General features: G+C 35.0%; 1 protein-coding gene across 6 annotated transcripts in view; it reads left to right on the plus strand.

Moving 5' to 3' along the window:
- The window catches only part of LOC138931953 (rap1 GTPase-activating protein 1), a 123082-nt gene that overhangs the window by 62001 nt on the left and 37168 nt on the right, over positions 1-23913 (plus strand). For all 6 annotated transcript variants that reach the window (XM_070293286.1, XM_070293287.1, XM_070293289.1 and 3 more), the window contains 2 exons: positions 18032-18128; positions 18319-18411. In XM_070293286.1, coding sequence (XP_070149387.1) covers positions 18032-18128; positions 18319-18411 — 190 coding nt within the window. The remainder of the gene's footprint in view (positions 1-18031; positions 18129-18318; positions 18412-23913) is intronic.

A 23913-nucleotide genomic window follows, 5' to 3' on the forward strand; every position in this document is an offset into this window, starting at 1 on the left:
TTCGGCGGTCGTATTGTCTCGGCGAATATGTTCGTTTAATTAAACATCTGTTGTTTACGACAATCGCAAATATGATCGCGCGAATTAACTTATAGCGATAGTCGTTGCAGATTGGCCAACGATTTTGCATCGAAAATAAATTTTCGTCAATTTTTGACAATTATTTTATTCATTTTTACTCTTGTATGTTTAACGTTATTAATCCGATTTTACGTTAAACATTCAAAACTATTATTTGATCAAATTTTATCATCAATTTTTATTTTAATTGTTTAATTCCGGAATAATAATGTTTGTTATAACATTCTTTTTCTTCCTATTTTCAAAATATTATACTCGGAAAGTATGTCGAAGTCGACAAACATCGAGATAAAATTATTACGAAAAATATACAGACTCGTGGTAAATTTTAATTAAAATCCGTCGAGCTTTCTTTTCACCGACTCTCTTTTATTTCCATAGGGAATTTAAAAAAGAGAGTATATTTTTTTATTGTGTAAAATATTAAAACAAAAACTGGATATATATTGTATATATGTATACAGAATGTCTGTCTCCATCCCCTATATTTTGGAAACGGCTCAAAAGTATGAAAATCCGCGAAATACGTGTTCGACCATTTCGAGGAACTACTCTTTTAAGAGGGTTGGGGAGTTGTCCCCTCAAGGGGGTGCTCCACAGAGACCCCAATTCAAAAATTTTGAATAGAATTCTCCATATTATAATATATCATTTGAAGGTTATAAAAAAGAAAATTTTTAGTGCAAACCGGAGATTGATACGTTGACACGTTTAGGAATTATTTGAGGTTAAAGTTCAAAACGGCTAATTTTCAAAAAATCGTTACTCCCATTCGGAAAATTCTAAAAAAATGTTCGAAATGTAAAAGTTTTCATCTTTTCAAGTCTTTTCCATAAAAGAATCCAGATTTGACTTTAGTTTTACAACAAAAAAAAAAAAAACTTTTTGACATTCTCTTGAATTTAGTAGTTTTTTGCGTACCCTTTAAAAAAAATCAAAATCAAATCTGAATTTTTTTATCCAAAGAACTTAAAAAACCGAACACTTTCACACTTCGAACGTCTTTTTAGTATTTTCCAAATGGGAGTAACGATTTTTTGGCCTTTTCAAACTTTGACTCTAAATAACTTCCGAACGGGTCAACAACGTATTAACCTCCGGTTTACGCCAAAAATATTCTTTTTTTATGCTCTTTCAAATAATATATTATGGAGGGTTCCATTTGAAATTTTTGAATTGGGTCTCCCTGGGGCATCCCTGTGAGAGGACAATCCCTCTGACCCTTTAAAAGACCGAACATATATTTCGTGGCTGTTCATAATTTTGAGCCATTTCCAAAATATCAGTGGAGGTAGGGACAGACTTTATAGACACCAGACTTTAAAAATGATACAGGACTTTTCCACTGGAGTTTGGTCCGCTCTATCTGCAAGTAAAGTCTGGTCAATCAGCGCCAACCTTTAGCCGGACGCACGTTAGTGAGCCGCGCACCGTGAAGTGTGCATATTATCAGGCGCGCGGTTCACCGACGTACGCTCGGCTAAAGATCGGCGCTGATTGGCCAGACTTTGCTTAATAATAGCTCCTTTATTAAGCATTATAAAAAAAAATGAAAGATGACTTTTCGACTCAGTTTAGTCTGCTTTATCTGCACACGAGTATTGTCCCAAATGATCTTGGACACCCTGTATATATATCTTATATCAATCCACTCGTGAACTTAATCTAAATCGCGCAAAGCAATCTTGTGATCCGATTAATTGCTAAATTCTCGGCTTAATTACAAAATACCCGTTCACCAAATTCCTAACAATTTACACTGAAACAGATGAAGATATGCGATTCCGCTAGGAAATCCATGTTGGGCGCGTAAACTTTGAAATTACCGGTTAAACTATGTGGAAATAAGCTTGCGTGTCGCGGTATAATGATAGCCGTAGCCTCTCGTTTATGCAACGTACGGCTCGTAACGATCTGGCAGGGAACGAAAAAATTGTACGGCGATGCGTTATACCGATGTACATACAAATCAACCGATAGCATCGGTCGCCACGCGCGCATTTAATCTCTTAACCGGCGATCATAGGAGGATAAACAAAAAACGGGGGCGATATTCATTCACCGTATCGTTACTCGCGCGGTATTCAAATATAGCGGTTGTTTTGTACACGTCGGATCTTCAACGTACGAATCAAATTAATTTCTCGCAATTATCAGGATTACATGTTGTCCGATACGATTGGCGAAGTAATTATGCACTGCCTTCGTAAGACTAAACAACTAGACTCTTGAAATTGTTTTGTTATCGCGCACGATAATCTTAAACAAGTACTCTTGATTTTTTTTTTAAACAATGAAATAATATTTGTAATTTTCTCTGTTGCAAATGTCAATCTATTTTATACGTGTACGTGTACATGTATGTTATTCGTTCAAATATTCATTTGAAGCTTGGGGGCTTTTAACGGAAAGATATCACAAAATTCGCCATATGGATGGGAAACGAAGTGTAAATAACCGCGAATTACACGCGTATTACATGACCATAAATTGGCGTGCGTCTCCGATGGAAATCGGAGCGTGTCGATGCGGTCGTGCCGCGTTTAAAACGTCAGCGGGCATCAAAATGAATTACCACTGCTTACATTCTGCGGCACGTGCGACATAAATACTCTAATTCTAATCCCATTGGCATATGGACATACCGTTGAATAAGTCGACCAACCGAATGCGAAAACTAATTGGAATGTCAGAATATTATATTAAGGGAGGATAATGTTGAAAAATTGTAGAAATTCCGTAATTATCGTCATAAAAATAAAGTAAAAAATTCTTTCTTTAATTTTGTGACAGTTGAATAAAATATCTTTTTTTTTATTCTCTCTTAATTGAGAAATAATTTTATTATATCTTTATTATTTTCTCTTATATATATGAAAATTTAATAAAATGATTTTTCTAGAAAGCGAGAGAAGGAACTATTATAAGAGAGAGAGAAAATTTTTATAGAAATTTTATCACGAAAGAAATAATCTACAAAATAGTGTATCGTTCTATTTTCTACGAATTATATACAAAAAATAATTCATACATCAAATTCTATTACGTATAAGCATATTACATGTTTTATATACAGGGTGGGGCATTTATATTGAGATACCTAAATATCTAAAAAATAAAGAAAGATAGAAAGGAATGTTTCAGACAAAAGTTGTTCGATTCTAAGGGGGTCATAAGATGGTGCCATTTTAGCTTGATCTTGGGTGGAGGCGCTTCGGAGATTTCAATGTCAATCTTGTTTTATTTTCTTTACACCAATTGATGTCTCTCATTTTTTGAGTTTAAACTTAAACTATTAAGGTAATATTATTGCAAAATAAATAATTTTATGAGATATTTCATAGTTTATGTAAAATTATGTCGAAGTAAAGTAATAAAATAAAGTATAAAATATCTCGTAAACTATTAAACTTTCGGCCATCATACTTTTATAACTTTTCATGCAGAATATTGCAAGGAATCGATTTATGTAAAAAAATTGGGGTGTTTCTATTTAAAAAAACAAGATTGACATTGAAATCTCCGAAGCGCCTCCACCTAAGATCAAACTAATGGCACCATCTTACGATCCCCTTAGAACCGAACAACTTTTGTCCGAAACACTTCTTTCTATCTTGCTTTATTTTTTAGATATTTAGGTGTCTCAATATAAATGCTCCCCCCCCCCCCCCCTCTCCATCCTGCATAATAATCTTATATAAAATCATTAAAGCTGATGACTATCCGTTTAATAGATAATATGAAATTGTTAATATAATACGTGACTCTTCGATCAACTATATATTATCGAGAAAATATCGCAGTACTTGGTTCACTTCAGATCGTCACAGCTGAGTCGATTAACCTCGTACCTGACGTTAATTCGAGCGAGAAGGAGGAGTTTTTCATGCACGTGGCACGTAGAAAAGAGAGGAGAGACGCTCTACGCGTATCCCAATAGAAATCAGAATTATGTAATCCATACCGCGTGCTGTTTCGTAGCCCTCGTTGTTATTGGACGTCATCTGCTTGGGAAAGCCGCCTAATAAGATATCGTTGTGTATAGCCGTGGCCGCGCATGTAAATGCAATAGGATTCCGTGTTTATGACGCCGACCGCCAAGCGAGTATTTGTATTCGACTCTCGTCTCCGATTTGCATTCATACGTATTCTCGTCGGTGAGCCGAAACATTGTTTTGTAAAAACAATCTCGTCTCGACGAATGTCACTCATTCTGTTGAATATATTGTAGAAAAAAAAAACGCGGACGTACAACCTTATATATACGCGTACGGTTGGATTTTCCAAAGGAGAGATATGCGATTAAAAAAGCTGTTGCTGCTTTCATTCGCGACGGAGATTCTATTTATAATTTTTTATGTACGTGGCGTAAAATACGGGAACCATTCAAAGAATCGGAATCACACATCGTATATCAGAATATACGGCGCGTAAAGTTATAAATAGAATTCTGATCTTTGCGCGAACCGCCGCGAATATATATAAAATTCTAAAGGGAATTCCAGTCCCGAATTTTGTCACGGATTGTCTAAAGTGGAGTTAATGGCTAGCTAATCGGCTTCGAGATAAAATTCCACGAGAGATACAATAAATGCTTGGAGCGTGTTAAGAGAAATGTTCCTTTTTTTTTTTTTTTTTTTTAGCCACCGCGTCAATTATCCGACACGGTAGGAGGAAGCACGTGCGTATTAAGTGCGTCTCTTTAAAGTATATGGCGATGATAATGCGTTATACCACGGCGCTTTTGCACGGTGAATCGGCAACGAGAGTGCTCTCTCGAGTGTAGAATTTCGAGGGTACCATCGGAGGAGAGATAGAGAAAAACGAGAAAAAGAATGAGAGGGATAGAGAGGGAGAAAAAGAAGGCGTGAATGCTCTCTTTGTCGGGATGCAAATGTCAACGTGACACCGCGCCGGGGTGCAACGGCATTATGCTCGATGCACAATGCCGAAGTATGGTTATAATAATGATAATGAGAGGAGAAATACGGCCTATGCAAATGCAAGGATGAGTGTCCGTGTATTTCGGCAGGCGTGCAAACAGGATCTCAACTCGCAAGCAAAATTCGTTTAACGGAATTCTTGCGTTGTAAAATCAAATTATCTTTCCATTATATTGTTATTACTCTGTGGTATTATATTTTATTATTGCAGTTTTATACAGGCTGTCCCCAATCCAAATGGCAAAACTTTAGGAGCGTGTAGGGGACCGAAAAGCTAAGACAGAAAGTCCTTTAGAGGTTTGCTCGTTTTTGCTCCATTTTGGAGAAAATTACAAAAGAAGAAACAAAACAAGTTTTCGTTTTTTTACTTATTTATTTACATTTTATTTATGTTATCATCTATTTAATGCAGATATTGTTCAAAATGTTGCCCTCTGGCAGCAATGCAAGCATTACATCTAGCACTGATCTCATTAATTGCAGCTAGACATTGTTCTAGTGATATTTGGTGCCCTGCATCTATGATTCGGTCTCTTAATTGCTCTCTTGAATTGATTGGCACCGTAAAGGATAATATCAAGTGTTTAATACGTATGTAAGGAACCTTGAAGCAAAAAATGTATTCGGTGCCAATCAACTCAAGAGAGCAACTGACAATGAGAGATTGAATTTTTGCGATTTTCTCTAAAATGGAGCAAAAATGAGCAAATTTCTAAAGGACTTCTTGTCTTAGTTTTTCGGTCCCATACACGCTCTTGAAGTTTTGCCATTTAAATTGGGGACACCTTGTATAAGAATAATATATATAAAGTATACATATATTTTTAATATATAGAAATGTTTTGTCACAAGGCACAACGTCGCGCGATATTAAAAAACGGAATATTTGATTTACGAGGAATAATTTCTAAAAAATACGTATAATTTTTAGGAATTATGTAAACAAATAAAAGAAATGTGTAAACTCTAAAATATCATCGCTCTACGTGTTTGCTCGATGTGACTGGAAATACTGCTCCTATCGCTGCTTTATTGCTGCCTTATTGCTATTGCGTCCCTGAGAGATTTATCTCGCACGTTTATGCACAGGGTGTCGCATATTTTCCTAGCGTATAGAAACGCCGGAGGTGCATAACGTATAAACACACACACACATACACACGCACGCACACACACACATACATACTCTCACACACATACATACATACATACATACATACATACATACATACATACATACATATATATGGCCGCGACATATGTTGCCACGCATATATCACGTCGCTGTCAACCCCTCGAGCGAGCACGTGGACCCCTGAATCCCCGAAATTACGAGGGACTCTATTTATTATTTTTCCTCTCTCCTGTCTTTTTGGCCTCTGTCCAAACATACGCGACATCACGCGAACGACAGTATTAATTTTCGTTTAATTGTTTTCTCTACGCGATGCGTTTTCTAGAGATAAATAAAGTGACGGACATTCCGAGATTGCATATTAGATTGGAAAAGACGTCGTTAAGGATGTTTGTTTTTCAAGCGGGATTTAAGAAATCTTAATTGGCATCGAAAAAAAATATGCAAGATGGTTTATTATATATATATATATATTACTTGGCATTTAAATAATATTATTAATAATACAGAGTGTCTATACTATCTGGAAACACATGGGAAACCTGGAATTTTTATGGAAATTTTTTGGGATTCAGGAAATTTCTTAGAAATCTTTTATTTGATAATTTTGGTTTTATATTATAAATAGTTGGCGAGCCAGATAAATTATGTGTTTAAAATATATTATAAATATGTATTTATTTATATATTCTTTATATAATGTCTTAATAAAATATTGAATGTGCAGTACATATTCTTTATTGTAATTTTTAGTGATTAAAAAATTTTTTTACATAATTTGAATAAACATCCTGTAATAATAATTAAACGTAGTGATACTTGCGTTAATTTCAAATTTTATATGTTTGTGATATATTCGATTCATGTGATTCTCATTTTAGAATACGCACATAGTTTTTCTAAACAAATTTAACAAAATTTAGATATTTTAATAATGGAGAGCATATGTATATATATATATATATATATATATATATATATATATATATATATATATATATGTGTGTGTGTCCCATTTTAATCTCCTCAGGCAAATATCTCAAAAACCAATCCCGGAAGAGAAAAATGTTTCAGACAAAAGTTGTTTGGTTTCGAGGAGGCCATAAGATGGTGACAATGATTTGACCTTGGAAAATCATTTGAAGGTCATGTGAAGGTCAACTTTAAAATCTTAAATGGAAACTCCCATTTTTTATTTAGTATTCTTGTAGCTGACATCGAGAGCTTTCCAAAACACTATAATAAAGTATTTTTTTATTAAGTACTTTTTGAGTTATTTTATATTAATCTGACATATACAAAATTAAATATCTCATAAAATATTTAGTTTTTGATAATCTTACCGAAATACTTCTATGTACAGAATAATGAGGCAAATCAATTAGTATAAAAAAAAAATTATTTTTAAGAAAATTATTTACAATGTATTTTTTTAAACAATTATTTGTTTTTTTTTGGCACTAATTAATTTGTCTTATTATTCTGTACATAGAAGTATTATGGTAAAATGATCGAAAACTGAATATTTTACGAAATATTTTATTTTTTATATCAAAATATGTCAGATTAAAATATAAAATAACTCAGAAAGTACTTAATGAAAAAATACTTTATTATAGTGTTTTGGATAGCTCTCGATATCAGCTACAAGAATACTAAATAAAAAATGGGGGTTTCCATTTAAGATTTTAAAGTTGACCTTCACATGACCTTCAAATGATTTTCCAAGGTCAAACCAATGGTACCATCTTATGGCCCCCTCGAAATCAAACAACTTTTGTCTGAAACATTTTTCTCTTTCGGGCTTGGTTTTTGAGATATTTACCTGAGGAGATTAAAATGGGACACCCTGTATATATTTCATAGTATTTTCGCGGAAAGTCCGTGCTTAAATAAGCAAAGGAATCTTGAATTTTGCTTATAGTCGAGCCCGGGGAATATATCTCTCTTCTTATTCGATCCTCATCTCGTATACCACTGAATGCAAATGATCGGACAATGCGCGACTCTGCATTACGATCGAGCGTATTTCGCACCACGAAACTGCATTTGAAATCGAGCACGTGGGTGTGACAGAAAACTCCGCGAACGAACATGACGCTGTCTTAGTATTCGTAGGTCCGATGATGACCTATTGTCTTTTTTATTTCTTTTTTCTTTTCTTTTTTCTTTTTCTTTTCTTTTTCTTCTTCTTCTTCTCCCTCTTTCTCTCTCTCTCTCTCTCTTCTTTATGATGATCAGAATTTTCGAGCGAAAACATCCTGTTCATACAGAAAAATACTTACTATATTTAAATAAATATTACTTGTTTCAAGTATATCAAAAATTCATATATCCGCAAATCTATCATAAGTTCATCAACTTTATTCAAAATGTATTCTGAATCCTAGTAAGTTCAATACTTCAATCGAGAATATTAAATTATTTAATTGAAAGAAATACACTAAATTTTTTTGATCTAATAAATTTTCTTACATTAAATTAACCACATCATTGATCACTTTTCTTCGATAAAATTTTATAATATTCCTGAAGAGAAAATAATTACTTTTTTTGAGTACATGATAATGAGTTTTTCTAAAATTTGTGACAAGTCTATTTTAAGATTATTATTAAGAAAATATTCTTTGTTAAAGATAACTGTTACTTAAAAGAAGAAAAGTAAACTGAGTAATAATTTTTCATAACAATAATATTTTTCTATGTGTTGTCTCGATGAAGAAAATTATTTATCCATATTTTATTTCTTCGCATTTTATTCCATTATGTAAATTGCGACATCAAAGCGAACAACATATGTACTTGAATGTTGAATGAAATATCATATTTTCATTACGAAATTTTTCGAAACAGAATTATTCTATTGGTTGATTGGAGATGTATATTGGAAAAAAAAATCCTCGGTTGACAAGTAATAATGGTCGGATGATTGAATATTCGATATAGTGCATCCGCGCATATGTCGCTCGATTTGTTCATCGAGGGTTGATGAACGATCATCCCGACGTATTCGAAAAACGGTCGACGGTAAGAGGAAACAAAAAAAACAGTGTTGCTAATATAAACCACGTCATAAATCACGATGGGCTGACGTCGTCGCATCGCCGCCGATTTATTGATTCGTCGAATTTCCATGCCGCCGTGATGAAGCTGTTGCCGACAAAAACGTAGGGGAGAGAACCCTGATGAAATTTTTGACAAAGTAAACTAAACGCGCCCACGTGTACACGTCTATATAGGCGATTAAATGTATGAGATGAAGACTGTCAAATCTTAATATAGCAGACAATCATAAGTATACGAATTTTCCGTATAATCGAGCATTTGTAAGAGAAAAATTCGCTTATAAATTTATAATTATAAATTTCTTTGTAATTAAATTAAATTTCATTATTTTATTCTTGTTTATAATTTATGATAGATTTGTAATTTCTATTCCGCGCGATAGTGTCAGTGTTTCTTAAACGAATCGAAATATAATACATACTTAGTACTTTCGATACGAGTCCAAATAAACTTGGAACCTGCAACTTGAAACTTGAACTTTTTTCTCGACTGAATAAAATCGATATTAAAAATGCTGTCGAGCTCATGCACGATAAACGGATTATCCACCCCGTTTACACGAGACACAGGTACAGGTGGGTCGGATTTCTAAGGCCCGGTTGCTTATCGATGCCAAGGGTCCCTCGCGTTATCTAATCTAACGCGTTTATATATATAATACAACATCCGACCGAATGATTCCGGGTAGTATATATTTGTAAAAAATTTCTAAGAATAAGTAGAGGACGAATCAAGATGAATATATAAATATATTTCAATAAAAAAAAAATCGATTGTACAATTTGTGGAGAGCCTTCGAAAAATCGAGATGAGAAAAAAATCGAGAAAAATATTTTCTAAGGAATAAAAAATAAAAAGAATCCCCTCATATGGCCATGCATGAAATGAAACAGAGAGAGAGAGGAAAAATTTCGATCGCGTAATCAATCATAAGCGTTTGCATACGTGATGATGCATATGTGTGCGCGTATATTTTAACATATTCATGCGTGATATTCGCGCGCGACAATTGCTTCCTGGACACATCTGTCCGTCAATCTTCGGGACCCTTTCTGCGTCATAAAATATGTGATACCAGATATAGGCGAGATCGTCGTCTTCGAGAGGGGGAAAAAAAAAAAAAGATATTTATTTCGTTGCATTTTTTTGACAGTTGCTCGGATAGAATAGCGGAGAGGGTGGGAATGTGATAAAAGATTGAAATTTTTAAACACGGTTCGTGTATTTAAACATTTGACACACATTTAAATTGGTGTTTAATAGTCATCGTAAAAGCATTAAAGATCATAAGCATTAATTTGATTCATTTATGCATCAAACAAGATATATACTGTATATTAGAATTACAATTAGTGTATCGATACACACGCGATGAGATTTACTGCGTCTCGATCGATCGGAGCGACGTATCGATCCATCAGAGATACGTCAGACCCGACTCATAGAATAGGCGATGTATTACGTAACGGAATATGCATCGGAAATGTATGGGAAATACGTGAAGGACATATATATGCGCATCGATTAGCCGATGAAGTCCTCTCTACACACGGCATTTATCGCAATACACAATATCGTTGATATAGTCACTGATACGATTGACATACTTTTGTAATATTTTTTTAACGCGATTCTAATTTAATATAAATTGTTCTAAAATTAAATAATACGATATTAAATAATACGCGTGAAAATGAATGATATTACTTTGTAATTTGATAAAATGCGGTGTAGCAAACACAACACTCTCTTGCTTAAGCTGTATAATTACACGTCGATAAATTGAAAAGAAGTAGGACACATTGTAATGTCTTATCGTTAATTTATTGTATATAGAGTGGGGGGAGGAGGGGACCTGATGCTGATCGTGAGATATGAAATCGTGTACGCGTTACGTTTCCTGAATGCCTACCAACATTCTAGTCGACTGTATACAATATTTTTGTCGATAAGTGATAAACCCGTTGTATCTACTAAATAAAGACAGTCTTGCGCGATAACTTTCACGAGATAAAATTCTCGTTCGGGACCGGGCGCGATTTATCGAGCAGTAATCGAGGCGCAACGACCGCGGTGGCGACTCTATCCGCGAGTTCTCGGATTGCCTTATATGTATAATATGCCGTGCGATAAATACAGTTTTTCGAGATACATACACATGAAAAGCAGGTGATTCTCGATTTCGCAGAAAAATACATGTTTTTAAAATTTAATTCCGCGAAATGGTTGAACAAATGTACGAATCTAATTTCTACCGAAAATATAGCGTGTATTTTTTCAGTTTTCATGTGGATAAATTTACTCCAAAAAAATGATAAAGTATCATACGTAAATGTGATATTTTGTATAGCAATATTTCGATTTATTAAAATATTTATTTTTATCACAAGCTTCTTCTTCTCTCTCTCTCCCTCTCCTTCTTCTTTTCTTCTTCTTTTCCTCCTCCTCCTTCTTTTCTTCTTCTTCTTCTTCTTCTTCTTCTTCTTCTTCTTCTTCTTCTTCTTCTTCTTCTTCTTCTTCTTCTTCTTCTTCTTCTTCTTCTTCTTCTTCTTCTTCTTCTTCTTCTCTTCTTCTTCTTCTCTTCTTCCTTTTTCTTCTCTTACGCCTCCTGTTCCTTCTTCTTTTTCTTCTTCTTTTTCTTCTTTTTTTACTATACTAGTACACTTGCATTTAGTTGCGTGAAAATTGATTATGGTTTCAATAGCTTCGCTTGAGATTTTGGATTGGTTGTTATCCTCCTGCACGCACATTGCAAAATTGATTTTGCAATACGCAAGTGGCACGGCGTCTGCCGCGGAGAACTCGTTTGTCCGGTTACTTTCCATTCTCGTATACACTTTGCTCGTATTTTTTTTTCTTTTTTTTTTCTTCATCTTGCTTTCCGTAAACGCGCAAGACTACGGTCGAGATGTTAATCGTTCTCTTTCGTCCTTTTTTGCGCCTGGGCACACTTGAAATGGTAGATAAAAAGAATGTCGTGCGCGTGTCATTTTAAAAATTATCGCCAATTTATTTTGTGCGGAACTGAAATGCGTGTGAATGATTTTCGATGATTTTCGCCGACATTGCGCCAGTTCTGTGTTAACATACTGATGTTGAAACGCGAACCTTTAAATCGCTTTTTGTTATTTATTTGCCTTATTTTTATCGGCATGATTCACATTTTAAAAAAATTTATAAAAATGATAATGATAGTGGAACGATATACAATGGATACAAGCGCATTACATTATTCGCAATTTTATTATCATATAAGAGATATTATTTCGCTAATTTGGGCGCGAGATTGGACGCGATATCCTTTGTTTGAAATTAAAAGTGGCAGTCTTAAAAGAGAATACATTGCCTCTAAATTAGACATAGAGACGAACGAAACTCTTGAAGCGTAATCTCTGTGAGTGTACTCGATAGATTACGAGCAGCAATTATTAGGATGTTCATCCTGGCGTGCGCTAATTTTTCCTTTGTCCGGCCGTCGACGGTTTTCGACCGAGAACCGTCATTCGAGCGTTTCATTAAATTAACTCGTCTAATTGGTCGCGTCCATTATTCCGTGGATCCCGGATGCGCGTGGAGTATTTCGAAGAAACACGATCCAATGAGAACCGTGTGCGCGCAATTCCATGTTGAATACGAATGACGTAAGCCCGCAACTCTTTTTCAACCGGCAACCGACCAGCGAGGAGATTATAGAAGTCACAGATTTGTCGGATGAAGTTTAATTTGATAAAATTAGACATTTTCGAAAATTTGAAGTTATTCGGAGAGAATATAAAGTACATAATTTTAGTTTATAAACTTTCCGCTAAGTTGTTAGTTTAATTATATTTATTATTTTATTTATATCATTACAAAAGATTTCTAATTATTTTATATATATATAGCGAGAGTTTGCTTTTTTTCCTAATTTTAGATAATTATATTAGATTTATAGAGATTTAAAAACGAAGGGTAAAAATACTCGTGCGCGAAATTATGCGTTATTATTTGAGGGGACCGGTTAACGTCGGGAGAGGAATGGTGGAGGGGGGGGGGGGTTGTTCTCGTTTGCGTAATAATCGACTTGGGAAATGGAAAACGACAATGGCGGTCGCGTACGGAATGCGCGGCTTGTACACAACTGATAGATACAAACGATAAATGTCAGTTGCGACGAGATTGTATTGTCCGCTCGAGAATTAACGAATATCGTCGTTCGTAACGGAGAAGGATCGAGGATTGATTGCGCATTTGCGATCGTTCAGCACGGCCGGTCTGTGCCGAGATTCATTTGACATTTCGCAATCGTCGTTCGACGACTTCTTAACCCTTTGAAGACAGCTGACGTATATATGCTTTGAAATTTATTTCCGAAGACGATCAACTTATATATTGTATATGTATAAATTTTTTCAACGTTTTTATTAAATAAATACTTTTTATGAATTTTGTAAAAATTTGATTCCCCCACTTTTTCGCCCCTCCTAAAAAAAAGGGTTCTCGAAGGATCAAAACTCGCGAATAACTCACTTTGCGGAGGAGCGGGGGGGAGGGAGAGGGGGGGGGGGGGCCAGACCGAGGTATTCATTTTTTTGCCCAATTTTGCTTATTTCTCTCGTCTCTTCTTTTTTCCGAGCTAGAGCGAGATACCGAACTGATATAAATTGCATCGATTTTACGAACACTAGCGTTCGAGTGGGATACATGTATTCGGCGAGCACTCTTGCCGAATATATGTTTTATTTGTTAAACAGAATAAAATATTTATATATGCGATATATACATATATATATATATATATATTGAAAATAGAATAATATATGTATATTTAAAAAATACTAGAAATGATACATACACACAGATGACTCGTTAAAATAAATATAATAAAGATTTAATATCCTCGCTCAAACATTTAAAAAAAATAAAAAATAAATAAATAGAAAATGTTAAATAAACATACATTAATGAATTAAAAAATAAAATATACTCGCATATAACTCACATATACGTATTGAAAAAAAATATTTGAAATTATTATTTGGATATATTTCTTATCTCACACGTGCGTAATTGCTGTAAATCTGTCGTGAAATCGTTAGCGAATTTAGAAAGAACTGCGCGCAATTGTGGGACAATCCTTTTCTCTCTTTTTCCTCGAACGTGGACGATGCAATGAACGAAAGGATGCCATGGCGACAGAGATGACGTCGTCTCATCTTTGCCATCCTAAAATGTCCGCAGCTGTCGCCAGATGCGTCTTGTTTCTGTCCAGCTCATTCTTGGTAGGGATGTCCCGAATTAGGCGATCTCATCGAACTGTGACTTGGATAATATTTATTCCAACATTTAATTTTAATTTGTGTGTGTGTGTGTGTGTGTGTGTGTGTGTGTGTGTGTGTGTGTGTGTGTGTGTGTGTGTGTGTGTGTGTGGCATTGGAAAAATTATTCTTCGAATTCTCTTTTATTTTGAATTAATTATGCAATTAATAATAGCATTACGATGAATCGGATTGCACACATCGTGCGCGCGTTTCGTGCATGCGCTCAATTTATTCAACAATTTAACGCTCGGATAGAGCCGGCTCGCGCCCTTGAATTTCGAAGAATGACCAATGAATCGACGGCGCGGCCGTTTACGACTTTTACGTCTTACGCGTGATTTTCTCGTGCTCGATCCTTTGGCGAGGCCGAGTTCTCTCCGCGATAGAAATACGATCGTACGAAGCGATTATTTCTTTGCGGCACACAGAGCTTGGATAATTGCTATCTCTTGCTTATATTGCACCTCTCTCTCGATCTCGCTCGTTGCGTTTTGGTCAGCGAGTATTTGGAATGAACGCAGTGGCGCGAGCTTGAATTGTTGGATTATACCAGGTATATAAATATGAAACCGGAATTTTTGTATAGAAAATACACGTTTATTGTATGAAAATGATAAAAAATATTTTATTCCAAGTATTGCCCATTACTAGCTATACATTTTTCCCATCTCTCTGACAATTTGTGGATGCCACGCCAAAAAAACTGTTGCTCCTTTGAGGCAAACCAGTCATCGAGCCATTTTCGTACATTTTCGTAAGAAGTGAAGCGCTGCTCAGCAAGTGCGTGTCCCATCGATGCAAATAAATAGTAATCGGATGGAGTAAAGTCTGGTGAGTAAGCCGCATGCGAAAGTATTTCTCAACTAAACGCCTCAATCGTTTCCTTGACCGGTTTTGCTGTGTGTGATGGTGCATTATCATGAAGCAAAATCACTTTGTGTTGCCTTTTTTGATATTCTGGTCGTTTTTCACGCAAAGCTTGATTCAAATCGATCATTTGTTGTCGGTAGCGTTCAGTATTAATGGTTTCGCCAGGTTTTAGCTGTCTTCAAACTTTATCGGTGGTCTTCCACGTTCTTCGTTTCTCACGTCAAAATCACCACTTTTGAATTTTTTAAACCACTCAAAGCACTGTGATTTACCAAGAGCATGTTCACCGTAAGCTTCGACAAGCATTCGATGCGATTCTGCAGCAGTTTTCTTCAAATGGTAACAGAAAATCAATGCTGTCCGCAAATCGTAGTTTCCAGGCACAAAATTCGACATGTTCAACGCTATTAAAAACTATGCTGTTGTATGAAACTTGTATTGTTGTGAGTTGAAAATCTTTATCAGATGTCAAAACAAGAAAATGGCGCCAATGACGCGGTTTGACGGTAACTACATTGACAGTTAGGGCAATCTATGGGCAAATTTCGGTTTCATATTTATCATTATACCTGGTATAAACACAATAAAGGGGAAGAATCAACTTTTTTTAGATTTTTATAAATCGTTCTCCTTAGATTGACATTGTTACACGTTATAAATCTTTGCAAACGCATTGTAATATAAAAATTGTGGTGTAGAAAATATGAAAAACGGTATATTGATACTCAAGAGATGTCGAATGATCGATTTTTTAAAAATGTTAGCCTTATTTTAAAGCAAACATTTTAATATAATATTATAAGATAAAAAATTTTAATACGAAAATTTTAATACGAAGCGTGCTTTAAAAATAAATATTTATGCGAAATAAATATTTATTTATCAATCTGGTTACTAATCTAGTTTCGAATCTAAAGAAGACGTTTCCATATTAAATGAGAATCCAGCTAACATTTTCTTTTATGCTTCTGTTCCGGGTTTTTTTATTCTCATGAAAAAAAAAAGACTAACCTACGCCTCTGACGTGAATACTCGTTTCGCAGTCAGAGAGTTTGCGTTATGCAGAAGAGCATTCCGAGTAGTTACTCGGGCTCAATTCGACTAGGGTCTCCTGGTGCCTTATTAGAATTTATAGACAGAGTATTTCAGAAAATTGCACGTTGCCGCTTACAGTCGAGTATTTCCTAATGAATCCGGGATCGCTTCTCTTTCTTTCATTGTCGAAAGCTCGTTGGTTTGTCGGCAACTATTTACCGTTGAATCTCCAACATCAAACTTTCGAATGTATTAACACGTGTAATTAACGTGCATTTACATGAAGCTGACATATTATTTTATGGAAACTCGTGAATTATTAAGAGTGTGTTAACCCTAGAAGAGACACAGAGAGAGAGAGAAGAAAAGCTTTGTTAATTCAGACAAATTGTTCTGGCTATTAAAGAAAGAAATTACCTCGAATTGCCTGAGGTGTCTCGCTTCGTCCTTTGCGAGACTTTTCGTGTAATTTTTGTCGGACGTTAAGAAATTTATGTGGTTGTATATTTTTCAGCTCTAGAGAAAGTTTTATCTTCAAAAAGAAAGAAATATCAAGCCCGTACCGGGATGAAAAACTTATCGAAAGTAAAGCTAGAATTCTTGATAATTTATGAGTTTTCATAAAATGATACAGTTTCATCAACATATAATTAGCTCATTCGAGATTAATTTAACCTTTAGTTCTTTCGTAGTATATTACTTTTATAGCGTCATTATCATTTTTATATAATGTTACTGATGGATCTAATATAAGACTCGAGATGAAATATCGTTTTCTCGTCGAAACAATATAAGGAAATTAATTTATCCGTTTTGATAATACCTTGTCATTATTAGCGACACATACATATACCCAGTGTACGAATTATGTGTCTTACGCGCGCCACAATATATTTCACTTTACCTTTTATCTTCGTTATTTATCGCGCGTCGTGTCTACCGCAGGTTTTCCTCTCATAAATGGCTGCTCCGAGTCGAGCCTCGCAAAACGTTTCACCTTAAGATTTACTCACGCGTCGCCGCAATATCATTTACGGCTTACAGAAGAGATAGAAAGAGAAAGAGAGAGAGAGAGAGAGAAAGTAGTATGTCTCGTAATAATATCGCTGTAACTTACATACGGAGCGAGTTATTATGTGCCTCCGCGCGCGGAAATATGTTAATACGCCTATTTCTTAATACACAACAACCGGTAATGATGCAGTTTGGCTTATGGGATCGCGCGCCGATAGATCGATCGATCGATCGATCGATCGAAAATGTTTTATAAAAATGTTTTTATGGTAAAAACAGCTCTATTTAACCATATTAATAAAAATTTGGGAAAATAATTTTTTCAAAAAGAAAAAATGATTTTTTCGTCACCTCGTTTAGAACAGTTTTTTTGGTCGCGACTGAAAATTTCTAAATTCATCTATTGACCCCATCCACATGTCTATAAAGTTTCAGCAGAATTTTCAGGCTTCATGAGGTTCCCTTGTAAGATATGTCACAGTATCTGTCATGTCAGCTTGGGTTTTTACATAGATATGAGATTTGATGTTTCGTTTATGAAGATGTTTCGTCTAACTAATCGTTTATCTGACTTGTTTATTTTACAGAAGGCAGCAGTTGGAGCAATCTGTGTACGAGCCCGAGTCGCGGCGAACCACCACCGTGGAAGATGACAGACAAGGCTCCAATCCGGAGAAAGTCAAAGTGAGTTAATCCCATTGTTTTAATTGAAACTTTCTCAATACTTAGTTTGTTTAATTATGTTTAATTAATGTGGCATAATTAAATAATTTAATTATGTGTGAATGCGATTATGGGGGAGAAAAAAAACGGGAGACATAAGAGAAAGGAAAAAAAAAGAAGAGATTCAAGGAATCGGAAAAATCTGTTACAGAGCACAACGCAGGATCTGTTCGAGTTACTTGAGCGAGTACAAAGTTCACGTCTCGACGATCAACGCTGCGTTCTACCATCATACTTTTCTCAGGTATGTGTGATAAGATTTAGATACTAAAATTTATATTAAAATGTATATCTATAATATATATATATAAGAGGAAGCTTTTCGGAATAAAATTCTTCTTATAAAGGGGGTAAAAAAATTTCTACAAAAACAATTAAGCGCCTGATTTTTTTACTACGTTTTTTAATTATAAATATAACTATGTATTGAAAAGTGAATATAAAAGTAAAAACGTTTATGATATAATCGTTATTTTTCAATTTAAAACAACTTATAGCATATAATAATACTTACGCGATACCGGTGCCCGTATATCTCGAAAGAACAAAACTGTTGGCCCCTCGTTTTCAAATATCACGCGTTTAACCATGATCAAACGAGCAGCTAAAAGCTAAATTATATCTAAATTTACGACATTTTGCTTCCATCTCACGTCCTCACGGTCAATTTAATCCTAAATAATTACTTTGATGCGCCCGATATGAGATCAACAATAATCCCAAAATTTCAACATCGCGCGTGACCAACATTATAAATACATATATATATATATATATATATATATATATATATACCTGAAATATTAAAAATTAAAATATCACGTAAATTTGTGTTACTTCATGGAAATTTTACAGGAATTAGAAGAACGTTTTTTGCAATTTTTCTTGCAGTCTTATAAAATGAAAAAAAAAAAAATTATATATATATATATAAAGAAATCTTAATAATAATCCAACAAATATTTTTTCTATGTTTTTTTATATTTGATGCAACAGCTTACTAAAAAGAACGATTAATTTCTTCAACTTTTTAAAAGAAATAACTCGCACTTTTTTTTCAAGCTCATCCATTCAAATGACTCTTAATTGTCCGTTTTTTTGCGCGCAATTATTGTCGAGTCGCTTATGTAAATCTCGCGTGACACGCTGTGCGTGTGCATTCGTTCGGCCTGCTCATTCGCGCGCGAACGAGCCGGAGATGAATGAATGGACAACGCGAGCGAGAGGGAAGAAGGAACCCCGAAGATGAATGAACAACGCGAGATTCGTCACGGTTGCCGGGATGCAGGCGAAAAACTCGAGACGAATCGCTCGATGCGCGCGCTGCTTGATTCCCTGTCGGGCTGAGAAAATTCGTTTTCGTTTCGATAGAAGGTGAAAACTACTAGTCGCGTGTTAAAAAAATTGTTTCGACAGAGGAGAATACATTCTCCAGATCGAGATGGAAAAAGATGCATTCGATGATTTTACGATGATTGATTGAACGCTTGACATAAAATCGAATGATACTGCAAAAAGAGAATTAATTATATAGAACAATTCAGAAAAATTGTATATATGTTCTCTTAACAATAAATATTAAAGAAAAAATATCGATGGCAGAAAGTTGAATTTTTAGAATATGAATAATTGAAGATAGAGAGACTTTCTTGTATGTAATTAATAAAAACGGCAAAGTGTCAACAGTTGAAGAATTATTTAAGGCTAAAATTTAATTGACATTTGGACGAATGAAGTCTTGAAAATGCGAATAAAATTTTGCTTTCTTAAAATATAATTAATTTTAAATTTAATCTAAAACGAAGAACTTAGAGCAATCACTCTTTGTTTAATCAATTATGATTAAACGCTGCAGTTCGCCGTTTTAATGTCGACTTAAGTTGGGTCTTTTCTTTTAATGGCAGAAATTAAGCGACTTTTATACTCGTGGGAAAAATTGCGAATACGTAAAAAAAAAAAAAAAAATGATACGTTCGCAGGAAGTTGCGCACATGGGAACTGCTTTTGAGAAATATTACGCGTTTCTACTTCTCTCTCTCGTCGGCGAATCGCGATCCGGATTTCAACACGCCGTCTGTAATCATCTGTTTGCCACATGCTATCCCACGAGCTCGTGAGAAGCTCTTCGCTCTTTTTTACTTACCGAATTCGTTCTTCTCCCGCGTTTGCTTTACATCTACCTGATCGGCGGACATATTTTTGCTGCCGATAATGCAGGAAGTTTTAATCGAGACGATAGAAATCCCTATCGTGTCGACGATACATACACGGTGCTATATCGACTTGAGATAAAAAAAGAGGTTAGTTTTCTTTCTTATCAACGATTAAAAGGATATTTAATACTGTTATATATATATATATTTTTTTAATATGAAATGAAATATAAATTACATATTTAATCAAGTAAGAGAAATGATTAGGAACTATTGAAATTGTTTAACTTGAAGAAATTTTAGTCTCTATCTTTATGTTGTAAGTTTAAACTTTAAACAAATTGTTTTCCAATCAATGATATATTTAAACATAGATGTAGAACTGAAAAATTTCCTCAAACTCAAATCCTTTTTGATGTTAGTTAGTTTTAATTAATTTTAATTAGAGAAAGAAATGTTTTTATGGAGCCGCCGCTAGATGGCAGAAGAATCACGAAACAATGGGTTCAAGTATCTTCAAGATTTGAAATAAACATTATTTTGTCACGCATAAATTTTAATTAATATTTGCATTTAATCAAAAATAACAAGATTATATTAAATAATTATTTATATCTATTGTTGAATTTTTAGTTTAGAAGAGAGGGCGAGTTACATGCTTTAAAGAGATACACATTTGGTACTTTGTAAAATTGCGTAGATATTTTTTTATGTTATTTTTTTTAATGACTTTGCGGTAATTATTAGATGAATATTCATCACTTTTAATAATGACTATGATTTTATTATGGTATAATATTGTCTCATTTATCCGAAATATTCTTGAAAACTTCGCTCGAATTTACACAAAGTTAATAACAAACATAATCTACAGTCATTTCGTAATAATTGTTTATCAATTATTATCAAATCAGACTTTTTTTTTTCCAAATAGTAAATAATTATATGGGAACCAAAACTTCGAAACGCGTCGCTGATTCGCGCAACGCGGTAAAACGTGACGCACTATCCGAAGAACGAGGCAGGGGGGACGTAGTGCTTCCGGTCGGCCAGGTAAGCGCGCCGGAAGTTGCCGCTTGGAGCCGTGTCGTACTATGGCCGAACGGACGGGAAGATTTTCAGATCTGTGCCCTCTGCGCAGTGGCCGTGAAGATCGTAGATTTCGTACATGGGTCCCTTTTTTTCACAAAAGAGATCATCATTACTGTGCTCTTCATGAATTACGGCTGGGAATAATTTTAACAGGGAAACGTAGCGAGGCGTATGAATAATAATAATAATAATAAAAAAAAAAAAAACAATAATTCTACATTTGAGAGGAAGAACAGGAATGAATGGATAAGTGTCATATTTACAAGCAAAATTATGTCGTTCTGGAAACTCTGAAAGATCGAGTGGACTTGAGGAATTTTTCGGGAAAGAAATTTTTTTCCATTCTTTTTTTCTTTATATATAATTCTTAATACTTTATTACGCGACTTTTTTTTTTTCCTATAGTGGTAGTTGTGATAGTCGAGTATTACTTGAATATTTAAATCAAATTTTTGAATTTTTTTCCGCGCTTCGATTTGCTGGTAACAAGCCGTTACCAATGGTGCTATATCGAACACACATGGTCGTTTTCATTGATAGCGATTTAAATCGGCTGCAGCTGCTACAACTCTCGTTAATACTCGTTATCTTCCAACTAAACTCCAATGTGAAAAAAAGAAAAACCGATATTGATATCTACTACGCGTGCTCATCCATTTTCGACTATCAGCTTTTCCCTCCCTTCCCCCTCTCTCTCTCTCTCTCTCCCTCTCTTGAATTTCAACTGATCTTCTACTTAATAAAAGATTAAAATGTGTCGTGTAATCACTAGGCTTTCAGGCGCATCAACCGTTTTCAAGTGATCGGTATAATTACACGTTTATCGGAGGATAATTCGAAATCGATCGAAGCGAGTTGCAATTTAATATCTGATTCACTCGTTAATCCCATTCCAATCTACAATTCTCTCTAATCCGATTGGCTCAAATTCGATTTCATCGTCATTCGCCATTATGTTCGTACATATGGCGTAATATATTGTTCGAGTCGCGTTCATATCTTCACACAGATTCTTCTTCTTCTTCTTCTTCTCTCTCCTTTTTTTTTCCTAGAGAGAAGGAGAGATATACATAGTGGAGGCGATACTCATCTGTATTCACCTACCTACTCGTAAAGCCTACAATTTTGAAGAGTCGCGTATGTAAATAGCGGGAGGGGACGAGTTTTTGGGCACGGGAAGTTGGTAAAATAATGAAACAAAGAGACGCGGACACAAAGAAATGAGAGGCCTCGTCGACAACGAAGTAAGTCGACCACGAAAGGACATCCGGCCTCTCTCTCTCTCTCTCTCTCCCTCTAGTTCTCCCTACATTACCACAAACTCGGCATCCGTTTCCTCTTGGTGTCACCTACCGCACCACCTGTCCTTACCATGTGAATGCCAAGGGTTCACCTTGCTCTTGAAAGGTACCCGTGTACGTGAACAAATTTCAACCGCGCAGCGTCATGTATATGTTATTGCACTTTAGTATAATTAATGTTGCGTTAGTGGATCGCCATTTCTTATAAAAAACTTTTTACGCTTCCGTCTTATAAATAAAATGGGGTTTAGAGATCTAATTAATCGCACGTGACGATTATCGGTGTGGAGATTTTTTTTTTTTTATGAAACTTTTCTCGGACGTATTTTAGAGAAAAAAAAATGATACAGTTTCGTATGTAGTCAACTTTTTTAAACATATAAAACTGTTACGCGAGATTTAAATGTTTCGCGAAAAACTGAGATATATACGTGTCGCATTTAATGCGATAAACTCGAAGCAAAATATAGATGGAAGGGAACAATTGACATCGTAAAAAGAAAAAAAAAAGGCAAGCATATTTTCACGCCAATTTACAAACAAAGCGTGCAAGGTTTTCTAAATCACGTAAACAAGCAAAGTGAGGAAAGATTCTGCATTCGGATAAGGCTTTCTCTTTTCAAAGTCTTGAATGCGGCGCCAGTCGCCGCATTTGTCCAGACCTGTTCGAAAAAAAGAAAATAGAAAAAAAAAGGATCGAGAGAACTACCGTAAATTGTGGAAACGCACGACCCGACCTGACCTAATTGATTGGGAATAGTGCGGTTAGAGAGAAGTTTGTAATACGGTTTACGAAGAATCGAGTTTACGCGCTCGATGGGGCGACCATGGCAACGATTGCAGACTCGACGGTGGGAGTAGTTTTAAGAACGGTTGGACAACAGACCGATGCGCCGAGGGGTAAAGGGTGAAGGGGAGCTGTCAGTGAGGACTGTCGGTCGAGACGAGGGGTATGGCGCAGAGTACGACGCAATGACGGATATAGAGAGGAAGGTACACCATCATCGGTCTCCTTATTTTTCTTCGCATGAAAATAATTTAAAATAATTATTTTCAATGAAAAAATACATGCAAGAGAAACGTACAAATATATAAAAACAATATGTAAAAACGCGGCATAAATTCTGTCCTCGTTTCTTTCTTTCTTCTTCTTTTTTTCCTCCTTTTTTTTCTTTTTTTTAATTCGTACATTTCTCCAAC

This window comes from Polyergus mexicanus, unplaced genomic scaffold (assembly GCF_030449975.1).
Source record: "Polyergus mexicanus isolate NDT 795.1 unplaced genomic scaffold, iyPolMexi1.0 SCAF_3, whole genome shotgun sequence".
NCBI classification, from domain to species: Eukaryota; Metazoa; Arthropoda; class Insecta; order Hymenoptera; family Formicidae; genus Polyergus; species Polyergus mexicanus.